Source organism: Quercus robur, chromosome 3 (genome assembly GCF_932294415.1).
Source record: "Quercus robur chromosome 3, dhQueRobu3.1, whole genome shotgun sequence".
NCBI lineage: Eukaryota > Viridiplantae > Streptophyta > Magnoliopsida > Fagales > Fagaceae > Quercus > Quercus robur.
In genome coordinates, this window is record NC_065536.1 from 3997823 (window position 1) to 4011875 (window position 14053).

At 39.3% G+C, this 14053-nt stretch overlaps 1 protein-coding gene across 1 annotated transcript; it reads right to left on the minus strand.

The window, feature by feature from the left end:
* Window positions 1-12829: 12829 nt before the first annotated feature.
* On the minus strand, window positions 12830-13796 carry LOC126716760 (uncharacterized). Its single transcript, XM_050417737.1, has 2 exons — window positions 13308-13796; window positions 12830-13029 (listed from the first exon to the last, which is right to left on the minus strand). The coding sequence occupies exons 1-2, from the start codon at window positions 13789-13791 to the stop codon at window positions 12992-12994; spliced, it is 522 nt and encodes a 173-aa protein (XP_050273694.1). The 5' UTR covers window positions 13792-13796; the 3' UTR covers window positions 12830-12991.
* Window positions 13797-14053: the final 257 nt, after the last annotated feature.

Below are 14053 nucleotides of genomic sequence, written 5' to 3' on the forward strand. Positions count from 1 at the left end.
GTTGGAGCTGTCCTCATGCAAAACCAGAGACCAATTGCTTACCACAGCCAAGCCTTGAAGGGTAAAAGCCTTGCCCTTTCAACCTATGAGAAGGAGTTGCTGGCTCTGGTAGTTGTAGTAAAGAAATGGAGAACCTATCTACTTGGCAGACCCTTTGTGATTAAAACTGACCATCAAAGCCTTAAATACTTGCTAGAACAGAAGATTGGAACCCCTGCTCAACAAAAATGGATAACTAAGCTCCTTGGCTATGCATTTTTGGTAGAATATAAGCATGGAAAAGATAATTTGGTAGCTGATGCACTTTCAAGAAAAGAAGCTGTTTGGGTTGGGAAGGTTGAGGATGTTAAGGTAGGAACCCTTTGTATTATTTCTTTTCCCACTCCCACATGGTTGGATGAACTCAAGCTGGCTTACACCTTTGATGCTACAATCTAGAAAATTATCCTTGCTGTTTAGTCAGGTAGTGATAGTCCAGCTGGGTTTACTGTTTGTAATGACTTGTTGTTTTACAAAGGAAGACTGTTTTTGGGTAGTTCAGCTCAGGAATTGAAGGCTCAAGTGTTGCAACAGGTTCATGCTAGTCCTCTAGGGGGTCATTCTGGCTATTTAAAGTCTTTTCAGAGGCTTAAGAAAGATTTTTATTGGACTGGTATGGTGAGGGACTTGAAACAGTTTGTGAGGGAATGTGATACCTACCAAAGGTTGAAGAGTGAGACTTGCTTACTTGCTGGTTTGTTGCAGCCATTGGCTATACCTAATAGGCCTTGGTTAGACATTAGCATGGATTTTGTGGAGGGGTTGCCTAAGTCTCAACAGAAGTCAATGGTTTTTGTAGTGGTGGACAGGTTCACCAAGTATGTGCATTTCATTCCTTTGGCTCATCCTTACACTGCTGCTAAGGTTGCCCAAGTGATTCCTAAACTTGCTTTACCAGCTGTGTTTGCAGAACATATCCTTGCCCTTGAGCCAATGGCTGTGTTGGATACCAGAACTCATCAGTTAAGGAGCAGACTCATCACTCAGGTCCTTGTGCAGTGGCAAGATGAAAGCAAGGATGATGCTACCTAAGAAATTTTGTTTGACTTACAACAGAAGTTTCCACACCTTGTGGGCAAGGTGTTTTAAAAGAGGGGGCATTGTTAAGGACCTAATTGTATGTGTGTGCATATGGGACTGATGGCCAGTGCGTATGGTGCTGATGACCAATGCGTGTGGTGTTGCATGAAGGGGTGCTATAGAGTGTGCCTAGGTTGATGATGTGGGGGGGGGGGGGCATGAGTTGCTGATGCAGGGTGCGTGCTTAGCTGATAAGAGGTGGGCTTCCAGTGCAGCCTCTGTGTGTGTAGGATTAGGTTCCATATAAGAAGTGTATTGATTAGTGGCATTGTGTATCTGTATTGTAGGGTGGTGACACATGCAAAGGTAATGTGGCAGATATATGTGTGTTAGCAGATGTGGGAGTTAGTTAGATTGTTGAGCTGTCAAGGTAGTTACAAGGCAGTTACACAGCTAAGCTTTAGAGTGAGGGCTATGGGTATTATAACGGGGAAAACAGGTTGTAAAGATTCATGGAACCATTTTGTTAATTGAATATTCTCTTTTTTTCTCTCTTTACCTTTCTCTATCTCTGTTTCTGTTTCCTCTATCCCTGTTCTTGGAGGTTAGTTGTCCTCGAATTCAACTATCAATTCCTAAATTCCTTATAGAGGCTACAATGATTTCTCACTAAGGATGAGTAGCCATCTCTCAAAAAGATGGGTGTGTGTGTTGTACAAAACCTATCTAGGGTTTTTCTCTCTGAATAGCCTCTCTTACATTTGTGGGCTATGAGAGTATATATAGTATAGGTAAGGGTAAGGAATTCACATATAAAAATCCTCCAGGTAGAATGTTTCGCGACTGTCTCGCGGGAAGGCCTTACTTGCGAGACACTCGCGAAAACGACAACCTGGCACGACTCTTCAGCTTCCAGTCATGTGCTCTTCACATGCTCTTTCGCGGCTTAGCTTCTCGCGAAATCTACTGATTCTTCATTTAAGCTTGAGTCTTCACCAACTTAGTACTAAATCCAATACAATAAAATCCCACAAAATACAAGGAACAAAATTAGAGTAATTACAACACTTTTTGTCATGGAATAAAGCCAACATAAAACATAGTTGTAAATCACAACTTTACAATCTTTCCCTTTGGCTATTCTGTGACAAAACACCCTATAACAGACTCCAGACTTAAACATGAGTTTGGGAACAATGACAAAACTCACCCACACCTAAATCTAGAAGCTGTGTAGCACTTGGAACATATATACCTGTAACCTGAAACATTTGCACAAAACACATTAAACCCTCAAGGTAAATCAAGTGATAAAAGGACAAGTATAATGTAACAAGTAAAATGCGATTAAGTAAACATGTTGTGAAACATATGAACAACTTGATCAAACACATGACAGTCATATGGAAATGACCACAATGATCACATAACAAAGCAAATGATCATTCGAACATGCAATCAATAAAGCACAATAGCATAAGGATAAATGCATGTCCAACACTCGACCAATGCAAAATACATGAAGTATATGCATCTAGGAACAAGATCCTACTAGGGCACAAGAGCATGATGCGATGAGAGCAGCAAAGCATAGATGATTCTAAACAAAACTCAAAGCACCATAAAGCAACGAGAAAATAAGCATAAAGTAAAACAAGGTTTTCTCATAAAAGAATGTCTTCTCCCCCTTGGTATATACATCTCCCCTATGATTTTCTCCCCCTACAAATGTGCACGAGGTAGAATTACTCCCCCTAAGAGTGTGTACATGAGTCATATAGAAATGACAACACAAACCTGTGTACTCTCCGGTATACTCTCCCCCTTTTTGTCACGAATAGACAAAACAATCAAGAGGAAAGAGGGAAAGAAAAAAAGATATGACAAGGATAAAAAAAGATGTATGAGGGGTGCAAGATGAATGAGAAAATTAAACTCAAACATAAGGCAAAAACATCAAAAAAATGCTATAAAGCATAAAGAACATGACATGCTAAGGATGATGGAACATGATATAAACTTAGGCATGACATAGGCACAAGAACATGTTAAGTGCTAAAAGGTCTAAAAAGTCTTAACTAGCATGAGAGAAGTGCAAAACATGTCAAGTGTTAGAGTGTGTGCAAGCAAAGGTGCATCTAGTGTGCATGTGAGATGCATGACCAGCATGAATAAGCACTCACGGGGCAAAGTGTATAGAGCACACTACCAATGATCAAAACATAATAAACATGAATAATTATGGTGATCCCCAAAATTTGATACTCATCGGAGTCCAAAGCAGCGAGAAAATGTCATTTGGGCATTTTATCAAACACTTAGAGTGCACATACTACACATGTATGATAAACAATGCAAGAACATATGAAAATCTTGCCTTAATACATGTTATTTTTGCCACAAGGGGCCAACATCCAAAGCAAATTATCATTTAAAACAAAGCCCAATTAAAAATATTGACAAAAAAAAAAGTTTTCCAACTCCCATTTGAGAAAATCCCAACTATGAACATAAAACCCACCAAAACATAATCTAAGGATCAAAATCAATGAAAAGTTTTAAAGATTACCTTGGAGATGTTAATGGAATGAAAAACACTTGAATTTAGTTGGGTTTTGATGTAGAAACATTAAAACAGAGGTATGGGAGAAGATGGGAGACGTTTAAAACAAATGACCCATGAAATGCCCTTTAAAAAGCTGATATGGAAATTTTCGCTGGCATCTCGCTAGTTAGTTTCCCTCTAAAATTTCGCTGGTAAGCCTTACTCGCGAAACAGTCGCAAAACAGTTGCGAAACTCTCTGTGTAAAGCTGAAAAACTTGAGAATTGGACCATTTAATTCCCAGCTGAGCTTACACATGAAATGGGTCACGAAAACACCCAGAAAGCATGTTTTTCACACAAAAACAATTTGAAAAATTTTGAAAAATATGGGTGATACAAATCACTTCCAAAAACAAACAAAAAGAACAAAAATCTTTTTGGTTTGATCCATATATGGTTAAGCACACACACATTACATTTGAACATGTACAATCACACAAATGAAATAGATATTCATTGAATATTAACCTTGTGTGTTGTGTGTGTGAATCAAGTGTGGAATAGTCTTTAGACTAGAGTGAAGTTTCAATGATCAATTCAATCAAGTCATACACAACTGATACGAAATCAAGTAGTCTATCTCAATTATAGAAATGAGCATATATGACCTCCCACAAGAGAATGATTACAAAATTTAGAAGCTTTTCATTTGGCTTCTGCATAATTCATGACATTTGATCATTTTTGGATAATACATCTTTTTTTGAGATCGGTGTTTGAAAATTTTGATATTTCAATATTGTGATTTAGCCTTTGGCTTTTTGAGCACCATATATTTCAATTTAAAAGGTCGCTTTCCTTTTTTCCTAGTCAAATACTAGTATGTGCGATAGACTTTTGTAGCTCATAATCTCTTTTTCATTTTGAGATTTATATTTGGTGAGCTCTATTTGCAAAAACATAAAAATAAAAGTGGGAAGATATATAGGCACAAGTCTATGTGTAAGTATTTAGATAAACAAGACTATTGACCAATCATTCATGACAAGTGTAAGGTTAAATTTAATCAACCATCTTGTTGGCTTTATTCTGTGCCAAATTTGCTTATATTTCAGCATTTAGTAACCTTGTATTTAGGTGGGTTTGCTGTAAGGGTAGTGAGTGAGATAGAGTGTTGAATGCTCAAGAGTGTGCAAGAAAACAGAGTCTCGCGGCTGGATCTCGTGGGTGACTCGCGGCTGCAAGCCCCCAGATGCAGCACACGTGCTAAGCATGCTAGAAGTTGAATTGTCATGCTAGCTGGAGCACTACAGGACAAAATAGGACAACTGGCCATTCGGTTATCTCGCGATTGGATCTCGCGACTCAGTCAAGTCGCGAGGCCAAGCCGCGAGCCAGCCCTGTTTTGAAAAAATCTGACGTTTCACATTCCTCTCTCACCCTAGTATATATATACCCCTTATACCCACAAATGAAAGAGAGTTTCTAGAGAGAATTTTGAGAGAGAAACTCTAGAGTAAAACAAGATTGATTCATCTACAATCTTTACATAAGAGTCTCTTCAAATTTCTCAATTCTCTTCCACTCCATTGTCAAATCCTTGAGAGGCATTTTACCAAAACCTTGTTCTCACCATATTCATTATTGTGAGAGGGCTGTTTGGTGTTCTGAGAAGCAGTTAGGAAGGAATCAATCTACATTGGTTGATGCTATGGTCAAGTAGCGGAATTCGGGAAGCTAGAAAAGAAAAAGGTTCAGCGCAACCTCGTTGGAGTAAGAAGCTTGGAGGGCTTAGGTGCACTGGGTAGATTAGGCTTGGAGGGTTTATTGCTGTCCATGTATCCCAACTATATTTGCTAGTGGATTGTTTACCGCTTGGAGGGCGGCGGAGAGGTTTTACGTTGAGGGCTTCGGTTTCCTCTTCGATAACACATCGCGTGTTGTCCTTGTGTTTGCATCTTCCTTCCCTTTTATCTTTGCCTTTTATTATCTGCTGTGGGTTGTGATTTTAATTTGACTTAGATAGTTTTCCAATTCTGTTTTATAGCTTTTGTTCATTTTCCACACACTTGTTGTTTGACATAAAGCTTGAATTGGTTAATTTGTAAATTGTGGGTCTAAACGTTCAAGGGTGTTTTTACACTATTTGAACTTTCAACAAATTTGCAAATCTATTTACAACAATCACACAGAGATTTCAAGATTTCTCCCACAAAGATATATGTGCATACATAACAAGCTAAGCTCGTAAATGCACTACGCCATTCATATGAAGGTACTAGGCCAAACTCACATGTGAAAAGTGCTCAAACATATACGATCAAACATTTTGAATTTTTCACTTTTTATGTGGTTTTAGATTTTTACACACACAAAACAAAGACATAAAAGTAAGATCAAAACAAAAACAATACAATGCATATAAAGAGATGCATGATGCACAAATGCATGACAATGAAGCATCAAATGCATGAAGGGTCCTACAAAGATCGAAAGAATTAGATCAAGGACCAAAAGAGCAAAAGTTCAACTATAGAAACCTTTCCTCATCCAAATGGAACTATTGTTTGGAATAAGTGTCTCATGAGAAGCGAGACGAGGGTTGGAAGAATGAGAGCCGGAGATGCACATAGACAAGGAGTTAAGAGCATTAAACACTTTCTTTAACAACATGCTATTTTCACTCAAATCTGGTTTACTTTTTTTAGTACAACTTCCAAGAAGCTCAAGTTTCTCTTTTCTTTTAATTCTTTTAAGAGCATGAAACTTAGAGTAATGAGGTTTTAGATGACCAAAGGCACCATAATGGTGACAAACAATGTGTTTAGGTCCACTAGGCTTTTTAGGGAGGGATTTAGCACCATGGTTTTGTTCTTTCTTCAACATGGAGCATTGAGGTCTTATGTGACCAATCACACTACAATGGTGGCAAGTAGGAACAAACTTAATCCACTCAATTCTTTAGGATGGGACCTAAACAGAGGCTTAGGCTTAAGAGCCTTTCTCTCCACCTTTTGGTTTCTTTTGTGTGGAGGAATGTACAACGATTTGTCCTTTGAGGTAGAACACACAATAGGCACAAAATCGGATACCATAACATGATTGCAACAGATATTATCATCATTTTTATCAACAGGTTCAGCAATCAAACACTTGGCATGCATCTCAAGAGATTCATTTTCACATTTAAGATCATCAACTAGTTTGTTAGACAAAACAAGTTTAGCATCCAAGTCCATATTCAGACATTCAAACTCTTTCAGCTTTTCAAGAGAATTTTCAGCAAGCTTCTTATATTTTTCAACCAATTTATTGGATTCATTGAGCTTAGCAATCAAATCATCATTTTCACAACAAAACTTTCTCAAATTCTTATGAAACTTCTTAGCTCCTTTCTTCAAGAGTTTGTCAACAACATCCATAGATTCAAGTAACATGTCATCACAATTATGAGGATTAACACTCATAGACGCATTTTCACAAACACATGGCATGTTACAATCAACAATATCCATAGAAGCATACAAAGCATTATTCATGGCAAAACACAAAAGGGGTCAAGGATCACACTTAGGTAATGAAACCAAAACATTTTCACAACAAAACTTTCTCAAATTCTTATGAAACTTCTTAGCTCCTTTCTTCAAGAGTTTGTCAACAACATCCATAGATTCAAGTAACATGTCATCACAATTATGAGGATTAACACTCATAGACGCATTTTCACAAACACATGGCATGTTACAATCAACAATATCCATAGAAGCATACAAAGCATTATTCATGGCAAAACAAAAAAGGGGTCAAGGATCACACTTAGGTAATGAAACCAAAACAAGTGTATCCGCTATGATACCAATTGAAAGTTCAAAAATTTGTTAAAAACACAAGAGCTTGTTTAGACCCCCCAATTCAAATTATGGCTTAATTGATTTTACACTAACTTAATACTAAGTGCGGAATAGTGTAAACGCAAGCAAACAACAAGCAACAGAGCTACTCTAATCCATATTTAAAACAACACAGCAGTAAAATGAAATGAGCAAGAGTAGGGAAGAGAGATGCAAATACAGATAACACTGAGACGTGTTATCGAAGAGGAAACCGAAGAACACGGCGAAAAACCTTTCCGCAACCCTCCAAGCGGTAATCGATTCACTAGAGAATAAGTTGTAGTATGCGAATAAATAAAAAACCTTCCAAGCCTAGTCTACCCAATGTACTTGACCCCTCCAAGCTCCTGCTACAAATTGACTTCGCCGAGCCTTGTCTTCTTTAGCTCTTCGGATCTCACAATAAACCCGATTGTATTTGCCAAGCCTCACCGGCTTCTTTTGGCAATTTTTTAAAGCTTCTCAAGCTCCAAAACACTCACTACACTCTGAATAGGTGTGGGTTGTGTTTGAGTACAAATCTTCTCTCAAGGTATGATAATGGGAGAGGGATGGAGAAGAGGCTACAATGATTTCTCACTAAGGATGAATAGCCCTCTCTCAAAAAGATGAGTGTGTGTGTTGTAGAAAACCTATCTAGGGTTTTTCTCTCTGAATAGCCTCTCTTACATTTGTGGGTTATGAGAGTATATATAGTATGGCAGAATGTTTCGTGACTGTCTTGCGAGAAGGCCTTACCCGCGAGACACTTGCGAAAATGACAGCCTGGCACGACTCTTTAGCTTCCAGTCATGTGCTCCTCACATGCTCTTTTGCGGCTTAGCTTCTCGCGAGCTTCTCGCAAAATCTACTAATTCTTCATTTAAGGTTGAGTCTTCACCAATTTCGTACTAAACCCAATACAATAAAATCCCACAAAATATAAGGAACAAAATTAGAGCAATTACAATACTTTTTGTCATGGAATAAAGCCAACATAAAACATAGTTGTAAATTACAACTTTACAATCATCATGCCAAGATACCAATCAATTTTGATGTATGGTGTCAACACTTGGTTCACATCATATTCACTCAACTTGATCACTAGTCTACTCGAAACTACATATAGTGGAAACAAAGATGATCTCAACTCAATTTACCTAAAGATTAATTAACCCAAGAATTAACCACAATGCACGACAACAAGGATTAAGGAAACGGTCCTATATACCGGGCCATGAAGATTCTTTATATAGAGGAAAAAGAAGGGAACATTTAGGAAGATTTGGAAAACACAAACATATATAATCCTTTTTTTTATTATATAGAATTCTGTTTACAAATGTCGTAAACTATAAAAAGAAAAAGAAAAAGAAAAAAGCATTACAACTGATAATTGAGCATTTATTACATGAATTACAGCTAATATGCATACTTGCTCATGATTCCAGCACTACAAAATACCACAAATATGTGATAGTAGAAGGGAATGACAACAAATTAACACATGATTAACACATGTTGATCAAAACGGTGCGACTAAAGATGCAGGCGTTGTTCTTCTATCCAACCATCGTGGTTTAGGAACAATTTTTGATCGACAAACTTTTTCTGTTGTTCGGCCGTTAATGTTTTCTCCCATTTCACACGTTTCGACATGTTTGCCCCTGGTCCCTTGCATTCCACCTCTGCATATGTGATATTTTTCCTATACAACAAGAACACATAAGAAAGAAAATTCTTACGTGCTCGATATTCAATCGAAAAATGGCTCAACGATTTTGAACACATTGGTAATATGTGAAAACACAATTTTCTAGTGATTCTAAAAAAATACTCTTTAAGCTGTGATTTGAAAATGCACTTTCTTGGTTTTTCCTCAATTAAAAAAAAAAATGCAATTTTCTTAAAAATACAAAGCCAAATGGCTCTTTTTTGTGTTTGTTTTCATTTAAAAATCACCCATTTTCTCCATGAAATCGTCATGCCAAACGAGCTCTAAATCAACTATTTCCTATAAACTTAAGCTTTTAAAACAAATACTAGCTTATCAAGATCAGTCAAACAATCTATAAGATGAATGTAAAATGAAGAAAAGAAGAAGAAGAACATACTCTTTTCCAGCTTGTTTCCATATATCCCAACCTGCTGGGGCAATAATATTGTCGAAAGTTGACCTGAAATACACTACTGCCGAATGGTTTCTATATGCCCTCCCTAAATATGCAGTATCAGTTCCTGTTACTTTACAATACTTAAACACAAAACCATTGGTTTGTGTATCACTTTCTCGACCTTGGGCTGTAATATAAGCGTTCCAATTGCCTATACTTTTTCCATTTACATGTATTTCAGAATTCTACACAAAATATATGAAGTAATGTCAAGGGGAGTATGTGATAAAAGATTAATATATATATATATATATATATATATATTGCTGAATAATGTTCCCATTAGTATTGGTAAAAAGAAATATGATTTAACGATGTTGATTCTAACCTGATAAAGTGATTGACCATAACCCCAGATGAAGTCTATTGCACCTGTTAAGAATATAAAGCGTGAGAAAGACTGAATAGTCTGTATATTAATATGTGTGAAATAATATACAATAGAGAGCCTTATATAGGCTAGGTATGTGTGCAGTACAAGTAAAAGGAGTAAACTACAAGTACAGTATACTGGGCTAAGCCCAATGGGCTAAACTAGTCTAAGCTATACACTAACATCCCCCCTCAAACTCGAGGTGGCAAGGAGGAAGCCAACTGGAGTTTGGATATAAGATCTCGAAGACGACCAGGCGGGTGAGTCTTGGTAAAGATATCAGCAGGCTGGTCAGCAGAGGAGATGGAGAATAACTGGAGATTTCCTTTCTTAAGATGCTGGCGAGTGATGTGGCAGTCGATCTCAATATGCTTAGTGCGTTCATGGAAGACATCATTATGAGCAATGTAGATAGCACTACGATTGTCACAATAAAGAGGAGTGGCAGTGGGCTGTGGAGCATCCATGTCAGCCAAGAGCCAGCGAAGCCAAACAAGCTCACAAGTGGTGTCGGCAAGGGCACGATACTCAGCCTCAGTACTAGAACGGGAAACCACATCCTGCTTCTTGCTGCGCCACGAGACCAGAGAAGTACCTAACAGGAAACAGAAACCTGTGATAGAGCATCGATCAGTCGGATCACCTGCCCAGTCAGCATCTGAATAAGCATGAAGCTCGAGAGAAGATCGAGAGGAGTAATGCAGACCATGATAAAGTGTGCCTTTGACATATCGGAGAATCCGAAGAACAGCAGCATAGTGGACAGAACGAGGTGCATCCATGAACTTACTAACCATACCCACGGCATGTGAAATATCCGGACGAGTAACAGTGAGATAGATCAAACTGCCAACCAACTGACGATAGCGAGTAGCATCGGATATAGGTTCACCGTCCAAGGGTGTGAGCTTTGCATTGTATTCCAAAGGAGTGGAAACAGTCTTGTTATCAGTGACACCGGCTTTGGAGAGAAGATCAGAAGCATATTTAGCCTGGGAAAGATAGTATCCATCAGAGGATGAGGTAACCTCAAGCCCAAGAAAATAGCTGAGAGTGCCCAAATCTTTCATCTCAAAATGCTGACTAAGGAAGCTCTGAAGAGAGCGGATACCTGCAGAATCATCTCCAGTAATAATCATATCATCAACATAAAGAAGAATAAGAGTGATACCAGCAGAGGATCTCCGAACAAAGAGAGCAGTGTCATGAGGACTCGAAGTGAAACCCTGCTGAGCAACAACTGAGCTAAACTTTTCAAACCAAGCTCGAGGAGCCTGCTTGAGGCCATAAAGAGCACGGCGAAGGCGGCAAACTTGATTGCCTGAGTGTGGATAGCCAGGGGGTGGTTGCATGTACACTTCTTCATGGAGGTCGCCATTGAGGAAAGCATTCTTCACATCCATTTGATAAAGAGGCCAATGGCGAACAGCAGCCACAGCAATGAGACATCTAACAGATGTAAGACGAGCAACAGGAGCAAATGTTTCCTCATAATCAATACCATACTCTTGAGTAAAGCCCTTGGCAACTAGGCGAGCCTTGTATCGTTCAACAGATCCATCAGCCTTGGTCTTGATCTTGTAAACCCACCTACAACCTACTACAGACTGACCAGGAGGCAAATCAACCATATCCCACGTGTGATTCTTATGAAGGGCATCTAGTTCTTCATTCATAGCTTGCTGCCAAAGAGGGTCAGTATGAGCCTCACGATAGGTGTGAGGTTCATAGAGAGTGGCAAGAGCAAAAGAACAATGATAATCAGTGAGATAAGGGGGAGGAATGCTTACCCGAGTGGAACGACGAAGTTCAGGACCAATAGGAGACTCAGGAGAGGGTGGTGCCACAAGATCCAAGACAGGCGGGTCATATGCCGGAGACAGAACCGGAGATGAGTCGTCTGGAGAGGCAGTCGATGCTGAAGAATCCTCCACAAGTTCAGGATAGAGAGGGAGAAAAAGATCAGTAAAAATGGGAGACTCTGAGGAAGAAGATGTAGGAAACTGCTGAAGACTCGTGAAAGGACGATGTTCCCAAAACTCAACATGACGGGAGACACGAAGGCGATGAGAAATGGGATCATAGCAGCGAAACCCTTTTTGAGACACACCATAACCAAGGAAACAACAGAGACGAGTACGAGGTTGGAGCTTTGTTCGTTCATGAGGAGGAAGAGAGACAAAGCAAGCACAACCAAAAACCCGAAGAGAGGAGTAGTCAGGAGTTTGACCATAGAGAAGCTCAAATGGTGATTTGTTGTGTGTAGTTGGTGAAGGAATACGATTAATAGTGTGCACAGCAGTGAGTGCGGCCTCACCCCAAAATCGCTCAGGAAGAGAGGCAGAAATGAGAAGGGTGCGGACAACATCAAGAATGTGACGATGTTTTCGTTCTGCACGACCATTTTGTTGAGAGGTGTAAGGACAAGACCGCTGAGGAAGAGTACCATGTCTGTCTAAAAAGGATAGGAAAGATTTATCATTATATTCTTGAGCATTATCTGATCGAAAGACTTTAACGGTGCAATTGAACTGTGTTTCAATCATTTTATGAAATGTTTGGTAAATAGACACAAGTTCAGACCTATGGTGAAGCAGATAAATCCAAGTATACCGAGAAAAATCATCCACAAATATGACAAAATATTTAGATCCCCCCTCAGTGGGAACAGGTGCAGGACCCCAAATATCAGAATGTATAAGATCAAAAGGAGCAGAAGAAAATGAGTCACTTTTATTAAATGGCAATTTTGTTTGTTTTCCAAAATGACAGGAAGTACAATCAAATTTTGAAAATTGAACTGAACCTAAATGACCTTGAGAAGCTAACAATTGAAGACGAGATAAGGATGGATGACCAAGACGAGCATGCCATAGATCAGGTGAGGAGGTGGCAGTTGTAGCAGCTGCAGAAACAACTTGTGAAGGAATCTTCAAGTCATGAACCTCAAACATGCGACCAACCTTACGGCCTGTCCCAAGCACTTGACCCGTCCGGGGATCCTGCACATCCACACCATGATTAGTAAATAGAAGATCTACGCCTAATTCGCAAAGTTGACCAACAGAAAGCAAATTGAGGGATAACTTTGGAATATGAAAAGTGTCACTAAGGGATAAACAAGAAGAAGAGATTGTTCCTTTATGACTAACAGGCATAGGAGTTCCATCAGCAGTGTAAATGGTGATTGGATGTTCTAAGGGTGCCTTATCAGAAAATTGGGATTCATCAGGAGTCATATGGTTACAACATGCAGTATCAAAAAACCAAGGTTGTTTACCTGAGGTGACAGAAAGGGCAGTGGAAGTGCGGGATAAAACCTGTTGAACAACTGCCTCAATATCAGCCGTAGTAAGTGAGGAAGCCAAAGATGGACCTGTAGGAACCGATGGATCTGAAGGACATACAGCAGCTGCCTGAGGAAGAGAAGTTTTATTCTGCTCTTGCACAAATTTCTGTAGCTTACGACAAACAGAGATGTCATGGCCTTTGGCACGGCAAAACTTGCAGTGAGCACCTTTGGAAGACTGAGAGGTGGGACGTCCGGAGTTTATTCGCGGAGGAGCAGTGAATGCAACAATGGGAGGCTGTGGTGAGGGTGTAGCCAAGACATGATCAGATGATGTCATGTGATAAGTGGGCCGATGATTCTCCTCAGAAATGAGCTCCTTTACTGCAGCATCAAGAGAAGGAGTAGGAGATCGGCTAAGTAGAGAAGCCCTAGTAGGCTCAAAATCCTCACGTAAACCCATCATGAAGTGCATAAATCTACGGCGATCCCAATATTTGACAAAGAGCTCAATGTCCTTAGAACACACCAGTGGAGGATCTGCAGCAGAGAGTTGTTCCCACATAGTAGAAGTCTGAGAATAAAAATCAGAAATAGACTGACCTGTCTCTTGGCGCATTTGATAAAGCTTGGATTCAATGTGAAACTCCAAGCTTGAATCATTAGTGCAGTTATAACGATCGGCCAAAAATTTCCAAGCAGCCTCAGCAGTTTCAAGACGAGGAAGAAGATTATGA

Bases quoted from the DNA above. Each gene is read 5' to 3' on its own strand.
- LOC126716760 (XM_050417737.1), bottom strand. From the start codon at position 13,791: ATGCACTTCATGATGGGTTTACGTGAGGATTTTGAGCCTACTAGGGCT. The intron at 13,030-13,307 runs GTAAACAACCTT...GTGGATGTGCAG, and splicing joins TGCCCTTTCTGTCACCTCAG to GATCCCCGGACGGGTCAAGT.